The sequence below is a fragment of the Pelophylax lessonae genome, assembly GCF_965119305.1.
Source record: "Pelophylax lessonae genome assembly, chromosome: 5".
Classification (NCBI taxonomy): domain Eukaryota; kingdom Metazoa; phylum Chordata; class Amphibia; order Anura; family Ranidae; genus Pelophylax; species Pelophylax lessonae.
The window spans coordinates 370,817,538-370,838,373 of NC_138772.1; the positions used below are offsets into that span (position 1 = coordinate 370,817,538).

A 20,836-nucleotide genomic window follows, 5' to 3' on the forward strand; every position below is an offset into this window, starting at 1 on the left:
CATCAGTTGTGTCTCTGGTGGGGCATCTGTTGGTGTTTTGGTTTAACAAAAAGGTGCAGAGGTTTGGGGCTCAGTCACCAGATCCTCTGGCGAATGCCACAGACGAGCTGGTGGCCCTGTGGGGTCAGTATCGTCTGATTTACACCTTGCGTCCTCTCAAGCTTCTGCCAAGACTTCTACGCAGGATTGAGGCAGAAGGGATTCTGGTCATCTTAGTGGCTCTGGACTTGGCTCGCTGGGCTTAGTACGCCGATCTGATACGGCTGGTCGCCGACGTTCCTTGAAAGCTTCCTCTCAGGGCTGTTGAATGCCAGGTGCTGATGAATAGGTTTGTCTGCGTCGGTGTTTCCAACGCTGTTAAAAGCTAGCAGATCTACCATCGTACGTGGAAGTTGTACATTGCATGGTGTGAGTCTCTTGGAGTTCATCCTCGCTATTTCTCAGTGGCTCAGATCTTGACCTTCCTTTCTCAGTGGCTCAGATCTTGACCTTCCTTTCTCAGTGGCTCAGATCTTGACCTTCCTTCAATGGGGATTGAGCAGAAACTGGCCTTGAGTACTATCAAGGGTCAGGTGTCGGCCTTATCGGTCTTCTTTTAACAGCCCTTGGGCACACACTCCCTGGTGCATACTTTTTTCTTCTGGGAATTAGGCACTTGGCCCCTCCAGTGCAGTCTCCGTTGTTGCCTTGGGACCTCAATTTGGAGCTCTCAGTCCTTTTAGAAGCCTCCTTTTGAGAATCCTTGGGAGGTTCCCCTGCTTACGCTGTCCCAGAAGTTGGCCTTCTTGGTGACTATCACTTCTGCATGCAGGATGTTGGAATTGGCGGCATTATCCTGCCGTTCACCTTACTTGGTGGTTCACAGAGATAAGGATAAGGTGGTTCTTCGTCCCTGTCCGTTTCCTGTTCCTTACAAAGGTTGTCTCTGATTTTCATTTGAATGAAGACATTATGTTGCCTTCCCTGTGCCCCAGGCCAAAACATCCAAAGGAAATTGCTTTGCATGCCTTGAATGTGGTCGGGCAATTAGGGTGTACCTGGCAGCTATGGAGTATCTTCTTTTTTTTTTTTTTAAGAAAAACACTCCCTATTTATGCTTACAGATGAGCTTCGGCAAGGGTTGCCCGCTTCCTCTGTGACTATTTCCAGATGTATCAGACAGACTGTGATTCAGGCCTATTCCATCAAGGGTCAAGTTCCCCCTTTCCCTGGTCGTTGCACAGTTTCACAAAGTTCTATAGGATGTGTTAGCATCTGCGGATTCATCCTTTTGGTTGCAAGGTTTTGCAGGCTGCTGTTTAGAGGACTTGGTCCTCTTTCAGGGTGTATTGTTTTTTTCAGGTGAGCTCCAGTTGTTTTGGTTGAGCTCCTGTTTACCTGGTTGGCTATAGTTAGCCTTGAAAATGTATTTTTGGCTGTTCCCACCCTTCATGTTTAACACTACCCGGGACATCCCAATGGTTAAGAATATCAGGAGCAGTGTCCGTCAATGAACGAAAGAGAAAATGGGATTTTTGATTTACCGTAAAATCCGTTTCTCTGATGCCCCTCTGTGGAGTTGTAATTCTTCTGACACTGCTTGTAACAAATAGGGAGTACCTATAGCAGAGAGAGGGAGTATATCCCCTGGGACTGGCCATAGGCGTAGCCAGACTTTTTCTGCCTAATGTCCTACTCCTGTAGGGGGCAATATAACCAAATGGTTCAGAATATCAGGAGCTATGTCCGTCAATGGTCAGCCTGACAAGTCGCGGTCCATGCAATCCTACAGGAACTGTTCTAATAGGAGCGACTCAAGTCGCTCCGACTTAGAAAATAGTTCCTGTACTACTTCGGGGCAACATCTGAGCGACTTGCATTGACATTCATTGACATTCATTATATGAAGTCCGTGCAAGTCGCGTCGAAGTCGTGATGCACGCGACTTCACAGGTCGCCCCCGAAGTCGGGCCGCGGTAGTGTGAACCGGTACTAAGTCAAAAATCCAATTTTTCTTCATCTGTGTCCCATTGCAGAGATTTCTCTTCAATTCCTGTCCTATATCTAAACAGCAAGTGAGCAGAAATCTCCACTAAAAAGAAATTCCTTGGGGACCCCCAGGTCACCAGAACTAGTGTCTCCATTGGAAGAATTCCCTTCTATTACTTTTCGGGGGACAACCCAAAATGTGGGATTTTCTTTTACTTTCACTTTCAATGATAATGGTAAACAACTCAAATAGACCCCTAATGGGGACACAGACCCCAATAAAAACTGATAGGTGTTCTAATACCTCCCCACTCTATACCCATTCTATTCAAAACTACAAAAAAGTTTTGCCTTTAGTTATACTTTAATACTCTTCAGTCAAGTAGTTTTTATATTAGTCTGTCTCGGAGCACAAAGTCCAGCCATTGAGCTGCTTTTCTGTTTATCCAGACATTAATTTTGGGCACCTGATTGCCCTTTTAAATGAATCTCAGTAGTCACTGTTCATCTTCAAAATGACTCTGTATCTAACGCCATAAAAATTACCCACTTCAGCCCTGGTTTAACCCCCCCTTTCATGACCAGGCCATTTTTTGCGATAAAGGCACTGCTTTGCTTTATCTGGCAATTGTGCAGTTGTGTGACGCTGTACCCAAATAGAATTGATGTCCTTTTCTTTTCACCAATAGAGCTTTCTTCTGGTGGTCTTTGATCACTTCTGTTCTTTTTTTTTTTTTTTTTTATGTTTTATAGCGCAAAAAATAAAAACTGCAATTTAAAAAACCAAAACCATATTTTTTACTTTATGCTATAAAACCTATCCAATAAAAAAAATCGAATTTATTCACCAATTTAGGCCAATATGTTTTCTGCTACATATTTTTTGTAAAAAAAAAAAAAAAATTCCAATAAGCGTATATTTATTGGTTTGCGCAAAAGTTTTATAGCATCTACAAACACAAGATCTCCATCATCTTTTCGGACAGAACAGCTGTTCTGCCTTTCCTGTGAACGATCGTGTCCAGTTACAGTGGGAGCGGGATGCCGGCTGTGCACGTGTGCACCCCAGACCCTGCGTTGGGCGGTCTATAAGCAGTTAGATGAATTCCAGGCATGGTAAATCTTTATAAAGTTACTTTTGTCAACCTTGGACCAATGTAACTATGTATTTACCATACCTGACTGATGCCCCGGGAAGCTGGAAATCACTGAAGTAGACATCTCTTGTTCAGTGATCTCCCACTTTATTTTAGGTCTTGTGTTTAGCAGCCAGCTTGATGGATTGGAAATATAGGAGGTCAGCCACTTAGCGAATGCTTTGCATTTTCTGAATGAATGCAAAACTTTCTCTAATTTGACGAGGTGGCGAACATAATGCCTTTGCTCCACCTCGTCCAATCAGAAAATGCTTTGCATTCATTCTGTGAATGTTGCCTGTGCTGAGTGGTCGAGCTCCTGTGTTCACAATACATTGGGCTGACTGCACGGGAAGCAGAGGTAAGAGAAGATCACTAGAATAGTGGTATCTATATCGGTGATTTCCAGCTTAGCGGGTCATCAGCCAAGTATAGTATATATGCAGTTACATTGTTTCAAGCTGGACCAGTGTAAATCTATAAAGATTTACCATGAATGGATTTCTTCTTTAATCCCTTGCCGACCAACTGCCGTACATATACTGCGGCAGTTCGGCTCTGTCCCACGAAACGACATACCTGTACGTCCTTAAGCAGGACAGCTAGTGGGGGCGTGCGCATGCCGCTTGGTCACAGGGGGAGCCAATCAGCGGGTCCTGTGGCCAGTATGTCCGGCGGGCACCCGCGATCGCTCCCCGTGGAGACAGAACGGTGGTCCTGTTGTAAACGCAACAGACCGCTGTCCTGTCAGTAATGAGCACAGGGATCCTGTGTTCCTCCTATTTAGAAACACAGGTCTCTGTGTTTATCCAGCAGGCCTATCCCCCACACAGTTAGAAAGCACCCCCTAGGGACACATTTAACAATTTGATCGTCCCTGGGGTTAACCCCTTCCCTGCCAGTGCCATCAGTACAGTAATCGTGCATATTTTTAGCATTGATTGCTGTAGTAATGTCACTGTACCCCCAAAAGTGTCCAAAAATGTCAGGTGTCCGATCTGTCCTCGGCATTGTCACAGTTCCGCTAAAAATCACTGATCGCCGCCATTACTAATAAAAAAAAAATATATACATAAAAATGACTAAAGTCTTTCCCCTAGTTTGTAGACACGATAACTTTTGTGCAAACCAATCAATATACAGTTATTAGGATTTTTTTTTTTTACCAAAAATATGTAGCAGGAAACATATTGGCCTAAAATGAGGAAAACATTTTTAGATTTTTTATTTTTTTTACATTTATTATTTGGTATGTTTTATAGCATTAACTAAAAAATATATATATATATATATATATTTTTTTTTTTTTCAGAATTGTCGCTCTTTTTTTGTTTATAGCGTAAAAAATAAAAAACTGCAGAGGTGATCAAATACCACCAAAAGAAAGCCCTATTGGTGGGGGAAAAAAGGACATCAATTTTATTTTGGCACAGTGTTGCACGACCGCGCAATTGTCAGTTAAGGTAACGCAGTGCCGTATCACAAAAAATGGCCTGGTCATTAAGGGGGTAAAACTTTTTGGTCCAGAAGTGGTTATTATGTTCACTTCTTCAGAAAAAAGGAAAAGGTAAACTAACATCGTACACCCTCCTGGTTCCCCTGTACTTGCCTCAAAGGATGCTGAGCTGTCAGTGGCCATGCACCTGGCCCAATGGTCAGGAGATTTGAAATGCCTGCTCTTCTCTTTGCAACACTTCTAGGACAGACCTGAGCAATTCACTGTGCAGCCAATGATTAAAATCGCTCTGGACTGTCCTTAAAGCACTGCATAGAGAAGAGGGAGAAGAGCTGGGGTTTTAAATCCCAGCACTGCTGGACCAACTGTGTGGGCACTGATAGCTCAGCATCCCCAGGGGTAAGTACAGTGGGTTCAAGGGGATGGTGAAGGGTGTACTGTGTTCATCCCTTTTTTTTTCGAAAAAGGTAACCTTTTAAGCCAGGGTACATACCGTTTAATTAGAGAGGGTGTACATTACAGGGGCATGTGAGTACATGCTGCATCCTTAGCTAGAGGCACAAGCAAGAGGTTTGCTGTATCTGGTTGCGAGGTATTATAGAAATCATCTGTACAGAATTTGAAGTGCATTAATGAATGTTAGGTTTTGTTCTACAATGGATCTAGCCATGGTAACATCATCAAAATGAAACTGTTTCAGTATTCTCACCTGAAATAATTGTTACCCAGTCCAATTAAATACGCATGGCATGAAAATATACTGTAGGTCCAGCTATCTGTATGCAAATTGTCAGTCACTGCAGACACCAGGTATTTAAGGATGGAATTTATTAGTCTTTAAGTGGCAGGCCTTTCTTATTAAATCTCATAATCCATGCGGTACCAGCAGTGGAAAAGCACAAAAGCGAGCCAAACCGTTTGGTTCCATGCAGTGGAAAAGGCCGTGAGAGACTATCCCTCCCTCCCTCCTAATGGTAGTGGTACTCGCAACTGTGAGTACTGTACCCCCTGTTGCCTTTGCAGGCGTGGAAAATCTGGAACTGGAAAATTGGGACCAGGAGCACTAAACTCTTTTTCAAGAGACAGTCTTCCTTCCATAGACTCATTTATAGGGCAGCAAACTTGGCTCTGGCACTCAAGCAACATCTGGTTTTTCATTAAGCTCTTCGGGGTCTCCTTCCTCAGAGACTACTTGTCCCTTTTTTAAAATGTTCCTTTTCTTGGCCATTGTGGCCATGAAGTCCTCCACTGCATTTATGGGGGGGGGGGGGGTTTCGGACATAGCCGGTATGGGCAAAGCACATGGTAAAGAACCTGAAGCCTTTGGGGTCCAGTTCATCGGCCAGGCAGCACTTGTTGCTCTTCCCTGAACTGTTGCACCCCCCAATCATGGGTGGAAAGAACATTCTCTCTCTTTCTCTCTCTGAAGAAGCCATCTGTACCTTGAACGAAAAACGGTTCCTTTTCCTTCTCAAAGCTCTGAGGTGAAACAGAAAACGTCTGTCTAGAAAAAGTGTGGAGCCCCAAGCCTGCATAGATTGGCCACAAACAAACCTCTCCAATGAAGAGGGGCCCCCACTTCTTCAAGTGGGAGGGGGTGGTTGGGGGCCCCTGTGGCCCAAGATATCTTTGATGCCTTGGTTGAAAACATTGTGTCCAGAGGCTACAAGCTGGAGTTTTGTGTCTTTGCAATTTCCACACTTCATGCAGTTGAACTTATCTATTCCCCCCCCCCCCCAAAAAAAAAGCAATGTTCATTATTCTGGACCAGTTGCACTTTCAGGGGAGTTTCAAAGGTACTGTTACAACTTTTTTATGATGCCTAAGCCAAATGGCAATGTGTGGCCTATTCTGGGCCTGAAGCTCCTACAAAAGTCTTGTATGGAATCTGTAGTCGTTCTTCCTTCATCTGAGGGAATTTGTGGCCTCTGTTGACAGTAGGGATGCTTATCTCTCTATCCCTATATTTCACCTTCATTCATGCAACTTGTGCTTTGGGGTGGGAAGAACAACATTTCTCTAGCGCTCATTGACAGACGTAGTCCTCGGTGATACACCACCTTCGGGTTATGTTGCCTCCACAGGAGCAGGACTAGACAGGAAATTAAAAAGCTCTGGCCACACCCTAGGGGCAGTCCCAGAGGGTATATCCTCTCTCTCTCTGCCTCAGCAAATCAGTTATTTTCTGTCTAGTTAGGAGTAAGGACCTAGATACCTTGCTGGGATCTTAGGTCCTGGCAAGAATTTTTTCTTAAAGGATTTTTTTAGACCGCTTTTTTTCTCCAGTGTTCCTGTGAGATCTTCAAGCAAGAAAGCTGAACTGGGCGACGGGCTGGATGTTGAGATCCGGTGGTCACCCCAGTTCAGCCTACGAGCGCGTGCAGGCCATAGCTCCGCGCTGGGTCGGCCGCGACAAAGTCCCATTAAAGGACTGTCCACGCGAGTTAAACGTCTCGCTGAAACGCCAAAGACCATGAGTCACGGCGTCCGTATCGGTCGACAGCCCTCCCGCCCCGGTGGAGAGGGGTACTGTCAGGAGTTGGTGCCCGCCTGGTTCCGGTATGGTGAGTAGTATGTTCCCCCTTTTCCCCTGACGGGTCTTGTGGTGAACGCGGGCCCCTCTCTGTATGGTAAGATAGAGTCCCTCTCTATCCTATAACATGACACAGATCCTCCTACTTTGAGTGTGATTTTATGTGCAAAAAGCCAGGAGGCTTGGTTTGGGAGCTAACAATCTAATTGTATACATGTTAAAAAGATGTAATCTGTGGCATTCTGGGAATCTTACGGTGTTTAGAATAAGCTACCTACCAGTCAGAAGCCACGGACATGTAGACTGCCTTCCTAATCAGATCTCCAGCTATTAGCAGGCCTCCCGAATGGCCATGCGGTCCGCCAGGGCCGGTACCGCCAACCACGCCATATCCCCATGCAGAGAGAGTGTTGTGTGCCCTGCAGCACACCACTATTCAGTACAGGCCGCCGCCATATTTTTTTTTTGCTGGATCGCACGAGCCGCCATTTTGGCGTAGCCTCGTTTCTCCAGCATGGGGGCGGCCATGTTTGAGGTGATCCAAACACCTCGTGGAGCTTGGGGGAGGCGCCGGAACGCGTGCAGAGGGGCGGAGCCGCCTCCTTTCTTCCTGGGCAGCCAGCCAAAAGACTTCCTGTTTGTCAAGACAGCGCTGTAACCTGTTGCAGTTAAACTCTGAGCATCAAGTGGTGAGCCTGGGGGTCTATCTCTCTCTCTCTCTCTCGATCGATAGGGATCCCTAGCAGGTAACACTAAGAGGCTTTTGTGGCGCTGGGGGTCTGAAAAAAAAAAAAAAAAAAAAAAAAAAAGTTTTTTATTTTTGAATTATATTATCCAGGAAGTGACTGGAATTATCATGGACCCTGCCACACATATTCCCCCACCTGTTTCCCTCGAGGGGGCCACGGGACCCGCCGGTGCACAGAGTATAGAGTCATTTACAGCAATTTTGGAGTCTATGGTGGCTCGGGTGGAGGCGGCCTGTCAGGGACGGGGGTCAAGGAAGCGACCCCCGCCTACCCCTATACTATCTGACACCTCTGACTCTGATTCAGAGATGGTCACTGCAGTTGCAGGTTCCTCTGCAAGGGCTGTTATCCCAGGTAAAGCCCCCTCAGACAGTGAGGAGGACGCTTCTTCTCCTGCTATAATTCAGGAAGAAGCATTGGTGGACGCACTAGTTGTGGCAGTGCAGGAAACCTTAAAACTTGAGGCTTTACCGGCAGAGGCAACTGAAACAGAGATTCCCTTTGGTACTAATAAGCCCATCAAAACGGTGAAGGTTTTTCCTGTACCTAAATGTTTCGGTAATCAGATTAAAGGAGAATGGGAGCATTCTAAACGTACCTTTACTATTTCCAAGCGTATTGCTAGACGCTATCCGTTTGAGGAATCCATCATTAAGAAATGGACGGTACCACCAGTGGTGGATCCACCTATTTCCAGGCTGAATAAAGCCACGGTTATTCCAGTGGAGGACACTTCGTCCTTTAAGGATCCGGTGGATCGAAAGATGGAAGCAGAGTCCCGCACCATCTTCTCTCTGATAGGGTCAGCATTTAGACCAGTAATTGTTATTGGTCTAGTTTCCCAGACACTTACGGAATGGGCGAAAATGGTACGCCAAGATCTTAGGGGAAAAGATATTCCCCAGGAGACATCTGATTTGATGGAACAGATTATACAAGGGCTACAGTTTATCTGTGACGCAGCCTTGGACACTACTCCCTTATTAGGGCATGCATCTAAGTCAGCGGTGATCCTCAGACGTGTGCTGTGGTTAAAATGCTGGTCAGCTGACCTAGGTTCCAAAAAGACCTTGACTAATCTCCCTTTTCAGGGGAATCGTCTATTTGGGGCCAACCTAGATGAAATCATCAAGGATGCCACTGGGGGCAAGAGCACTTTTTTGCCACAGGCTGCTAAAGCTAAGGGACCTCGCAACAAGCGAGGACCTTTCTTTACCGCCCATAAAGGGCGCCCGGCTGGTACTAGCGGGAAAGGCAAGACTCCTCCAGGAGGGTTCAAGAAGGGCTGGTCGGACAAGCAAAGGACCAACCCAGCCAAACCCGAAGCAAAGGAGTACACAGCCTGAAGGTGCGCCCCCACCCGGTTTCAGGGTGGGGGGACGTTTTCACCGGTATTCAGGACATTAGATCGAGCATCAACCACTACTACCGGTGCGATTCTTCCCTTCCAACATTTAAGTACTACAGGAAGCGGTAGTTACCGTTCCCTGAATAAATCTTTTCCTTTACCTTTTCCTAAGATTAGTCCCGATACCTCACAGGAATCGGATCTGGTTGACCAGATAGGCCAAGTAGCCTCTAGTCGGGTGACTTCGGTCCCTGAGGTTCAACCAGAAAAGATCACCTTTCCTGATAACTATCAGGTATCTGATAAATGTGTGGGAACAGAAAACGACCAGACTTTCTCGGATGGTCGGGGCCAGATACCTCTAGGGACGCCTGGTTCAGATTCTATCAGCGCCAGTGGTCCTAGAAATTCTAGGCTGGCCTCCTCAAGCCGGCCTGGCCGACTTGGACATGTTAGTCGTAGACGTTCCGTGGGAACTTCGTCTCAGGGAGTGTCTGTGGTCTCAAGGACCAATTTACCATCATGCTTTACAGTCGCTGGGTTTAATGGCCTGGCCATTGAGACCCAAGTACTGAAGGACAGAGGTTTGTCTACTTCAGTCATTCCTACCCTTATTAAAGCAAGGAAAGCGACTTCCAGCAAAGTCTATTATCACACATGGAAGACTTATATTGCGTGGTGCGAATCTTTAGGATTTCCTCCACGTACCTATTCGGTGACTCGAATATTGGCCTTTTTTGCAACAAGGGGTTGAGCAGAAGCTAGCCTTGAGCACCATCAAGAGTCAAGTTTCAGCATTAGCAATCTTCTTTCAGAAGCCTTTAGCTACCAAATCCTTGGTGCGGAATTTCATCCAGGGGGTGCGGCACCTGGCTCCTCCAGTCCGCGCGCCCTTACCGCCCTGGGATCTTAATTTGGTTTTGTCGGTTCTACAGAAACCTCCCTTTGAAAACATCAGGGAGATTCCCTTGCTTACTTTATCCCAGAAGGTGGCCTTCTTGGTGGCTATTACTTCTGCTCGCAGGGTGTCAGAACTGGCTGCATTATCATGCCAGTCCCCATACCTAGTGATTCATAGGGATAAGGTAGTACTTCATCCTAAGCCATCTTTTCTTCCTAAGGTGGTTTCAGATTTTCATCTGAATGAAGATATTGTACTACCTTCCTTGTGTCCTCAGCCCAAGCATCATCGGGAACATGCGTTGCATTCCTTAGATGTGGTTCGGGCAATCAGGGTATACCTGAAAGCTACGGAATCTTTCCGTAAGACGGATTCACTTTTTGTGATCACGGATGGGCCCAGATAGGGTTTGCCTGCATCTGCCGCGACCATTGCCAAATGGATTAGACAGACGGTGGTACAGGCTTATTCTATTAAGGGTCAGAGTCCTCCGTTCCCTGTTAGGGCGCACTCCACTCGAGCGCTCAGTACTTCCTGGGCCTTTCGCCATCAGGCGTCAGTGGTCCAGGTATGTAAGGCGGCCACCTGGTCGTCGGTACATACCTTTACAAAATTCTATAAAATTGATGTGACGGCATCGGCGGATGCCTCATTTGGCCGCAAGGTTTTGCAGGCCGCAATTTGAGGAGACCGGTGGTCTACCTCGAGGGTTTTTTTCTGTTTTGAAAAAAAAAAAAAAAAAATGTTTTCTCTTTTTTTGTTGAGTCTCATCATTAAGGATGAGCATTGTAAACTTCTAGTTGGCACCGGTTGGGCCTTCTAGATTGGGATTTGATTTCATTTTCCCACCCCTCAGTTGTGATACTGCTCTGGGACGTCCCGAAGGTGGTGTATCACCGAGGACTACGTCTGTCAATGAGCGCTAGAGAAAAATGGATTTTTGTAAAATCTTACTGTAAAATCCTTTTCTCTTAGCTCATTGACAGACGTAGTCCCCGCCCCTCTGTTTTTTGAGTTGGGTTAAAATCTCTAAAGACTGCTTTTTCACATAACTGATTTGCTGAGGCAGAGAGAGAGAGGATATACCCTCTGGGACTGCCCCTAGGGTGTGGCCAGAGCTTTTTAATTTCCTGTCTAGTCCTGCTCCTGTGGAGGCAACATAACCCGAAGGTGGTGTATCACCGAGGACTACGTCTGTCAATGAGCTAAGAGAAAAGGATTTTACGGTAAGATTTTACAAAAATCCATTTTTTTTTTCCCCCAAAAAACATTTTATTGGAAATGGTTTTAAGTACAAATAAAAGCAAATTGATAACAAAATGATTACAGTGTTGTATTACAAAACAGAGGTAAAACAATAAGGAGTCATTATATAATGAGGAGCATCAGTTTAATGGGAAAAATACAAAATAAGTGCAATGTGAGGAAAATAATTAATTATTTGATCCCCTGCAGATTTTGTTTGCCCACTTGAGAAGAAATGAAGGGTCTATAATTTTTATCATAGGTGTATTTAAATGATAGAGACAGAATATCAACCAAAAATCCAGAAAAAAGACACATAATACAAATGTTATACTCACTGAACTGCAACTCAATTTATAAGTATTCAATCCCCAAGCAAAACATGACTTAGTACTTGGTTGTGGGTAAACACAGAGGTAAGACGTTTTTTTGTAGTTACCAGGTTTCCACACACTTTAGGGGTGGTTTTGGTCCACTCTAGGGATGCACCGATCCGACTTTTTTGGACCCGATACCGATATCTGGCGTTGTGAAATCGCCGATACCGGAACCGACCCGGGGCTACACACAAAGCAAGCGGCTGCAGTACAGAGCAAAGCCGCTGCTTCATGTGTACGGCTCCTCCATTCACAGGTGGAGTGCATCTGATATCACTCTGCCTGTGAGCCGGACCTATACAGGAAGTAGCGGCTCCCATCCCATACTACTACTGCACCTAGTAAGGGACGGCTGAGCCGTTACCAAGCAAATACCGGATCGGCCAGTGGATCGGTCAATGCTACCGATCCATCTAAAATGGCCATATTGGCGCCGATATCCGATCCGAATATCGGATCGATGCATCCCTAGTCCACTCTTCTTTACAGAGCGTTTCTAAATCCTTAAGGTTTCTTTGCTGTCGCTTAGCAACTTTAAACTTTCTTAATCTGCTGCCTTGTTTGTGTTGCTGAAGGCTCCTGGAGGCGACACACTGCCTTTCACTCCACAGATGCTAGGTGGATTTGACAATTCATCACTCAGGCATATGTGAAGTCCCACTCCACTTGAAAATGTGGTGGTTCATGGGCTTGTCAACATCAGGCCTCTTGTTTCCCAGGTATGTAAGGGCATGCATGTGGTACCCCTTCTTATTTTAGGACTCCTAATGTTTGTGAGACATGGTCAGAGCGGAATTATATTAAGAGGGTGCAGCTTTATTTCATTGCTTGTTGAATCAAGGTTGAGGTGGGTAACACAACACTGTTATCTTTAAAAATGTATTTCATTGTTTACCGACTCTCATACTATAATTTGTTTTATCCATTTTAGGTCTCCAAGCAGTATATCATTGTAAAGCCACATGCTTGAAGTTTTCCACATTTCCATGGCTGACAATAACTTCAACTGATAAGCATGTGCTCTCCTCAAATGAATGGTAAGTCCCAAATCTATCCATTAGAATACTGTTTTAAACCTCATCTCCTCCACCTTGATGCTATCATTGGTTACTTAAGTTTTCTTTTTTTTTCTGCAATCTTTTATGTCTTTTTTTTCCCCTTGTTTTGGGTAGGAGGGGAAGGGCTAGAACCCCTGTCGGTTTTTATTGCTATCTGGTGCTTCAGGGGCTTTGTTACAGAGTTTTATCCTCCCTTCCTGTCCTGCTGACAGATGTTTCTCCAGACATTCCAGGAAGGGGTGGAGACAGAAGCAGAGGCAGAAATAAAAAATTGACAGGGGTTTAACATTTTTTCATATTCTACCAAATAAATTCATTTTTATGTCTGTCTGTGTTTCATTATCTTGAATTCCTGTCTGATTAAGGCCTCATTCAGACGAGCGCTGGCACCTGTAGACTGTGAGTCAGTTTCTTGTTTATATGTGGTCTTAGCCGCCAGGTGCAGCATGCAGGCAGCCTATTCAGGTCAATGGGGACACAGTGGATGCACGGATATAGTGGCTCATTTATATTTGACAGCCATGTAAATGTGGATGAGCACCCTTGAACATGCAGTGTCTGTGTTGGGGGTCACTCAGCTGTCAAAATGCTGTGTCCTCGGTAAGAATATGCTGCCTTCATGCAGCACCTGGAGACTGAAGCCACATAAACAAGGAACTCATTCACCTATTACGGGTGTCGGAGCCCATCTGAAAAAGGCCTAAGCCTTGTCAGCAGAACAGGAAGTGAGGGTAAATCGCTCTTAGAGGCCTGAATAGCAGTGAAAACTTGACAGATTCTAACGATTTCCATCTCTATTCAAAAAAAAAAAAAAGGTTTTGACTTGACAAACACAAGTCTTACACCTCCCTGAATCCTGAGAGTAATCTTTACATTAGTGATTTTCAACTATCAGCATCTGATTTATTAGTTTTGAGTATGCAGCTTTTTTATCTTTAAATCCTTGATATGATCCAGTTTAAGCAGGTGCCATGACTACTGCCCCAGGTTTCCTGTTTCAGGGTGGCTCCTTTCTTTTGTAGAATCCTATAAAGTTGCCCTTGCATGCATGGACCTGAGTTGTGTCTCCCTACCCTGTGTACATCAATAGAAACAGACAGCGTGTTGACTAGGTTGGTAAGGCACATGCCTGGTCCTCTGTTCTCCTATCCCATGTGCTGTTCACTGCTAACCCTTTCTTGTGAAGACCAAAAGTTTCGGGAAGAAGCACTGTAAGAGTAGGAGCAATAAGCATTGAAAGTTGTAAACTGCAAGTGCTGGACTAAGAATTTTTAAAGCTGTTTATTGTCGAATTATTTTTATTTTAAATTTTATGAATGAATGAATGTTTCCTGTTATGCAATAAAATGTCTAGCAGAGGATAACTTGAGTGGATAGTTTGACTTAACAAAGGTCACGTTTAAACTTACAGTAAATGTGGTTAAGGGGGGGAGTACCGCGCTTCAGGGAAATTATAACAATAAATGTGGATATATTCTAAATGTGTCTGAATAACTTAAATATTATACTACGGTGTATAAGCCGAATAGTCTTGATTATGTGTAATATTCAACAATATAAATAAATAATTCTATAGAATTAATAAAAATATAAAGTGCTTCCTGGTGATTCTGTGCAAAAATACATGTATCAAATGTAATCCTTCTATATATAACTTAAATACTAAAAATTCACAGATAGCTTCTGAACTGAAATATAGAAAAATATACTAGAATCATCAATGTAAATCAATAAATAAATATGATAATATAATGTTCTAATAATATTATGTATAATTTAACTCAATAAAGGTGCTTATGGTGATAAATAATAACTTATTACAATCTTTCAAAGCGCTGTGAACAAAAATTAATATATATAGTGCTTATAATGTGAAATTATATGAAGTGATGCCGTGAAATAAAGTGCTCCGTGCCAATTTATGAAGTGTCCCAATATATCTCAATGCAAATAAATCAAAATAAATAAATTAAAATATAAATAAGCTAAATAGATTTATCCCCTGAAGAAGTCACGTGGTAGCGTGACGTAACGCGTAGGGCAGACCGAGCACCGGAAGTGACGTTACGGGACACAATTGAATATTACACATAATCAAGATTGTTCGGCTTATACACCGTAGTATAATATTTAAGTTATTCAGACATATTTAGAATATATCCACATTTATTGTTATAATTTCCCTGAAGCGCGGTACTCCCCCCCCCCCCCCCCCCTTATGCATTTAAATGTAACTGTATGGTCAACAGTAATAGTACAAGCTGCATCAAGGATATACACACATTGCCTAAACATCTCTCAAAGACAGCGCAATAATCACACCCATATATACAGTAAATGTGGTGTTAGAGCCAATTGTGCGGTGAGGGTTTTGTCTCCACACCCAGACACCCCATCTGGGAGCCAATTGTGTTGTAGGGTGGGAGACAACACGGTCAACCTTTCACTTTATGTTCCAGTATGTTATTGTAGTTTAATAGACTGTAACAGGGAGAACAGGCTGTCACATTTAATGTAATTGCCTTTTAAACACCATAGAGATTGTGACAATTATTTATAACAACAAGAAACGTATCAAGCCAATAAGTCAAGTAGAGGAAGAGTAAGCAGGGTGAATGGGTTGTGTGGAATGTGAGAGATAGGGAGACGTGGGGGTAATTAAGTTGAAGGGAAGGAGAAGAAGCAGAAGGCAGGTATGAGACCATATTGTGGAGAGGCTAAGTAGGTAGAATGGATAGAATTGGAATAAGTGCTTTAGAGTATGTAAGGTTGTGATACTTTATAGAAAATAAAGATAATGTGACCGCATGAAGTAATCATTATTAGGTCATGACACAGAATTGGGTATTATTTCTGTGGTTCGAAATTGTCAATATAACTAGGGTAGAGAAATGGTGCAGGAGAGGTGAGTGATCCAAGGATACCATGTAATCATAAATTTGTCCAGCTGTAGGTGGGTTTTGGCAAACATTAGTTAGAGTAAAGCATGTTCATTCAGTATATGAATAGTGGTTGAGATTTCATGGGGAGTTGCTTGCTTCCAGTTCCTGTATATAGCTGCTATGAAAATAGGGGTCAGGATAGAGCAAAGTGTTGGAGGCCATGAGTCTATCCCTATTCCCAGTAGAGCTAGCTTTGGGTCTTCACTGATTCATTGTTTGATGATGGAGAAGGTTAGGGTGAACACTGAGGAATAGAAATTCACAATTTTGGGGGCAAGACCACCAAATATGGGATGACGGACCAATGTAACCGCAGTTCCTCCAACATTGTGGAGAGTATTTGTCGTAGATGTGGGCTATTTTGTCTAGAGTAAGGTACCAGATAAGTAGGGGCTTTTGGTGGGATTCCCAATGGGAGAGGGATCTCGAGTATTTGTGAGGCAGCCGTGTAGCTGTGTGCCACTGGCTGAGATCCACTGAAAATTGAAGGGATCATTCCCAGTATATCATAGAGGGAGCTTTCTGGGTGGGTTTACCTGATCTAAGCAAATTGTAGAATGGAGATAGTCCAAATGCAGAGAGTTGCGGGAGGTTCCATTAGAGCTAGGAATTTTTACGAAAGGTTCGAGGAGGGGAGGATTTTTTGAAGAGCATGTCTTGCTTGGAGGTACTTGAAGAAAGTGGTAGATTTTAATAAGTATTTGGCCTTGAGTTCTTGGAAAGAGAGTAATTCATTTTTGGAGTATAGTGACTCTATATTGTGGATTCCAGCTTGGTCCCAATCATCTAAGGAGGTTCCAGGAATCAGGCACTCAATTGTTTTTAATGGTAGGAAATGGAGTGCTCTCATATCATCGATGGACCATTAGACAGATTAGCTACAGAATTCCATACTTTCATAGTTGCTTGGACAGTGTCCAAGCAATATGTTAGGGTAGTTTGTTGAATCCAGGGGATTTCTATGAGGGGCTTTGGTTGCGGCGGCTTCGATTTGAGTCCAGGGTAGCCTTAGATCTGAGGTCCACCACGGCCTGAATTGAGAGAGAACAGTAGCCTTATAGTAGGATATTACATTAGGAGCCCCCATTTCTGCCATTTTTACTGGCATGTGTAAGATCTTTCCTGAGATGTGGTTTCTTGGAGTTCCATATAAAGGTCTGAAGGATACCTTGAACTCTCCTAAGCTGTATTTGGGAGTAGGGGAGTAGTGGTAGCGTGCAGAAGAGGTATAGAATGCGTGGGATTAAAAACATTTTTGTTAAATAAATGTGCCCTGCCCATGAGGATACTCAAGTTTTAAGGGTAGCACAAAGTTTTATTAAGGCATTGTGTAGTGTGGGAAGATTAAGAGATCGAATCTTAGAGGCCGGGGAAGTAAGCTGTATCCCCAGATATAAGGTATCTAGGGGAGCCCATGAGAAGGGAGCAAAACCTGCAATCTGTTGTTTGGTTTGTTTCGGGAGACCTATAGATAACATGTGGGACTTGGAGTGGTTTAGTTTGTATAAAAAGATCAAACCAAAATGATCAAGTAGATTAGAGGGGTGGAATGGATTGCTTAAATTTTGTCAGGAAGATGAGATTATCATCTGCGTGAAGGCCAATTTACCAGAGTCCTGAGATTGATGTATGTGACCTGATGTGTTCTGCAAGAGGCTCCATGATAAGTGAGAAAATTATTGGAGAGAGCGGGCAACCCTGCCTTGTTCCGTTTTGTTATGGGAAAGGGGGCTGACCTAAATCCTGAGGTCCAGACTTTGGCAGAGGGTTGAGAGAATAAGGTATTTATAAGTGAAAGTATTTGGCCGGTAAACCCAAATTTAGAGAGAACTGCTCGCAAATAGGACCAATGAACGCGGTCAAATGCTTTCTCTGCATCAACTGAGATGCACAGCGAGGGGATTTTGTTATGCTCTGCCCATTGTATTAAGTTTAAAACACATCTAGTCTGTTCAATGTTTGGCATCCATACACGAATCCGACCTGGTCTGGGTGGAGGAGTTGATTTTTGCTAGTCAGTGTTTTTTTAAGAAGGGAATCTTGAGAAGCAGCCACCCATCTTTTTATGTTGCTTTGCCAAGAAGGCTCTGGGTTTATTCACATTGACATAGGAATGAAGTTTGAGGCATTTTATGTAAACATTGTATCCTTTACACAGTATAGAGCTAAGTTGGATACGGAGAGAAAATATTTCATTTATTAGATGTGGGTCATGATGGGCTTTATTGCGGGCCTCTAGTGTTTTTATTTCGATCTATTAGAGAGGAGATTTGTTGCGTGCGTCTCTTCCTCTTGTGGGCTGATAGTTTGATCAGTATACCTCTAGGCCTTATGGGTGTTCCACAAGAGGGTTGGGTCAGTGTCAGAATTGTCATTGGTTTGAAAGAAAAAATTGATATCAAATTCAATTTGCTTTTGAATCGTTTGGCTCATCAGGAGGGAAGAGTTAAACCTCCAGGGAGACGAACTGGTCGCCCTAGAGAGGTGTATTTCAATAGATATGGGTGCATGATCCAACCAAGTGATCACACCAATGGAGAACGAGGAGATCTTTTGAAAGGTAAATTTGTCAGTTAAAATTAAATCCATTTCGGAGTATACCCCATGAGCAGGGGAATAGTGGGTATAGTCTTTCTAGTTGCTATGAGCACAGAGCTATAAATCATATAAGTCCTCAGAGGCTTGAAATTAATTTAGTAGTGTAGAGGTCTTCATGCTCGGGGTTCGTGGAATCCATAGATCGATCAGTCACTTCATTGAAGTCTCCACATAGGATTAGTTGATAAACTTTGTGTTTGAAGTTTGCGTGCTATAGTAGTGTAAAATTTTGAATTGGGGGTATGCAGGGCATATACATTTATTCTGGTCAGTGGAGAGTTATTAAAAGATGCAGAGAGGATTATGAAGCGGCAGTTAGGGTCAGCATCCACTGAGTGTAGTTGGAATGCTGTAGATGCTTTCACCGCTATCATGACTTCCCTTTTTTTTAGAGTCTGCACTGTCCAGGAAGGTATGGGGAAATTTTGGGTGACTGCATCGTGGGGATTTATTTAGTGCAAAGTGGGTTTCCTGCACACAGATAACATCACATTTAGAGGAAAGGGCCTCCTTCCAAAGTAGGGAGTGTTTGTAGGGACTATTCAGCCTTTTTTGCATTGAGAGAAACAACATTGATCGACGTTTGTGAGGTGTAAGTATGCCATTGGGTGCGCATCACAAGTGCAGGCAACGCAAAAGACCAAACCTCCTCCATATCATTAAATTTACAAGGAATACAGTAAGAAGTACATATCATAGTTATTGCATAGCTATATTTATATACGTAGATGTCAGACCTGAGGGGGAGGTAAAGGGGAAACAAAGGGGTGTTATCAGTAAGGAAAGAGAATTAAGCGAGAACACAACAATGAAAAATTAAGTACATGGTATGCTTCAAATTGGGGAGGGGTATGAGATCCAAACTGTTAGGAGCTGTGGAAACACTGAACAGACCGTGAACACAGGGGGAAGATAATAACTAAGGTGTGCAGCCCCGGTAGATTATGCCGTAGTAGTAGGCTGTGAATATATTCACTTGTTATTGACTGTGCGCCGGTCTCCATGTACTGGTTTGACCGCTCCAGGGGTGGGAGCTCCTGCTTCGGGCGTGGGAATTAGGCCCCCAGTTGTGAAGCTGTTTTAGTCCCTGTTTTAGGTGGAGTATGGTGGTGGTCTTGCCCTGAGGTGTGACAGAGAGTTTGATTGGGAAACCCCATTTATGTGGGATATTGTGTTGCTGCAAGATTTTGGTGACAGGTGCGAGATCCCTTCTTCTCTTTTTTGCAGTAGCTGCAGAAATGTCAGAGTAGATGGCAAGATGGCCGTAAAGTTCCGGAAGGGAGGGCATGATGTCTGTGTAATATTGTCTTTGGAAAAAAGGATGAGTAAGGACATCCCGAGGTTTATCTGCGGGGGTTTGAAGATCCTGTGAGCCCTATCAATTAATAGATCTCATTCTGAGAAAGATGGTACAAGGGCTTTGAATAGATGTTGCAAGTATTGTGGCAGTTCTTGTGGGGGCACTGACTCGGGTATCACTCCTATTTTTAGATTATTTTTGCGGGAGCGATCTTCAAGATCCACAAGTTTAATCTGAATGCCTTGAAACTCGGTTGCCTGCTCTCTGTTTGCAGCCACTAATTCATTGTAGGCATCTGTGAAATCCTTTATCTGCCTCTCTACTTTGTCAGTGCCGTCCCCCAGATCATCTACCTGTGTATTAATATGGGAAATTGACGTGTTTAGATCTTTTTGTATGCCTTTTGCAGGTTCATAAGCATTTGTTTTTAAGATGTGCTCTGGAACTGCATTGTCAGAAGCAGGCAGATCTGCTAGAAATTTAAGCCCCGTACACACGCACCGATCGGCCGTCTTTTGTCCAGTGCTGTCTTGTTGGTTGAAAAGTGCTCAAGACTGCACACGAATTTTGTCGGCCAACAACAACCAACTTCAGAAGTGATGTCATGTGATGGTTAACTTTCCTTGTGTTTTTTCTTCTCTGAGCATGCCCAGTCTTGCTCATCTGGCTTTTGTCGGCCGAAATCTATACTGACTGACGAACAATTGGCCGTTCTGTGTATTTGTACACGTACAAAATTTTATAGCATGCAGACCAGATTTTGTTCGGCTGAAAAGTCGCAGTCGGTTGTCGGAAGCATCATACTAACAAGCCGACAATCGGCCGATCGGACGTTGGCCGAATATTTACGGCCAACAATCGGTACGTGTGTACGGGCCTTTAGAAATCTCCCCTCCATCATCATCATCTCCTTCCTTCCTCAGCTGTGTGAAACTGTAGGGATTTCTTGCTTACCGGCGCTGTGTGGCTGAAGTGAAGGGTGATGAGGCTGCTCTTTTGTTTCCATCTTTGCCTCCAGAGCTCTTAGGTCTGGTGCAGTCCATGTTGCAGGGGTCTTCCCTAGCAGAGCGTGGCAGGGAAGCATGTGAGGCTGTACTGTCTGTGTCTGGCGCCATTTTGGGAGCTCTGCGGCCCGCGAGCTGCTGAAGAACTCATTAAGCCGACGGGGCCCGGGCAGCTTAGTGTTCTTGCAGGACATCCTCGCTTGTTCCCTGGGCTGAAGGAA

The 20,836-nt window shown here is 44.0% G+C and overlaps 1 protein-coding gene across 1 annotated transcript in view; it reads left to right on the plus strand.

The window, feature by feature from the left end:
- The window catches only part of RTTN (rotatin), a 423,025-nt gene that overhangs the window by 26,796 nt on the left and 375,393 nt on the right, over positions 1 to 20,836 (plus strand). Inside the window, exon 6 of the mRNA XM_082257758.1 lies at positions 12,657 to 12,750. Within this exon, the coding sequence (XP_082113884.1) occupies positions 12,657 to 12,750 (94 nt within the window). The remainder of the gene's footprint in view (positions 1 to 12,656; positions 12,751 to 20,836) is intronic.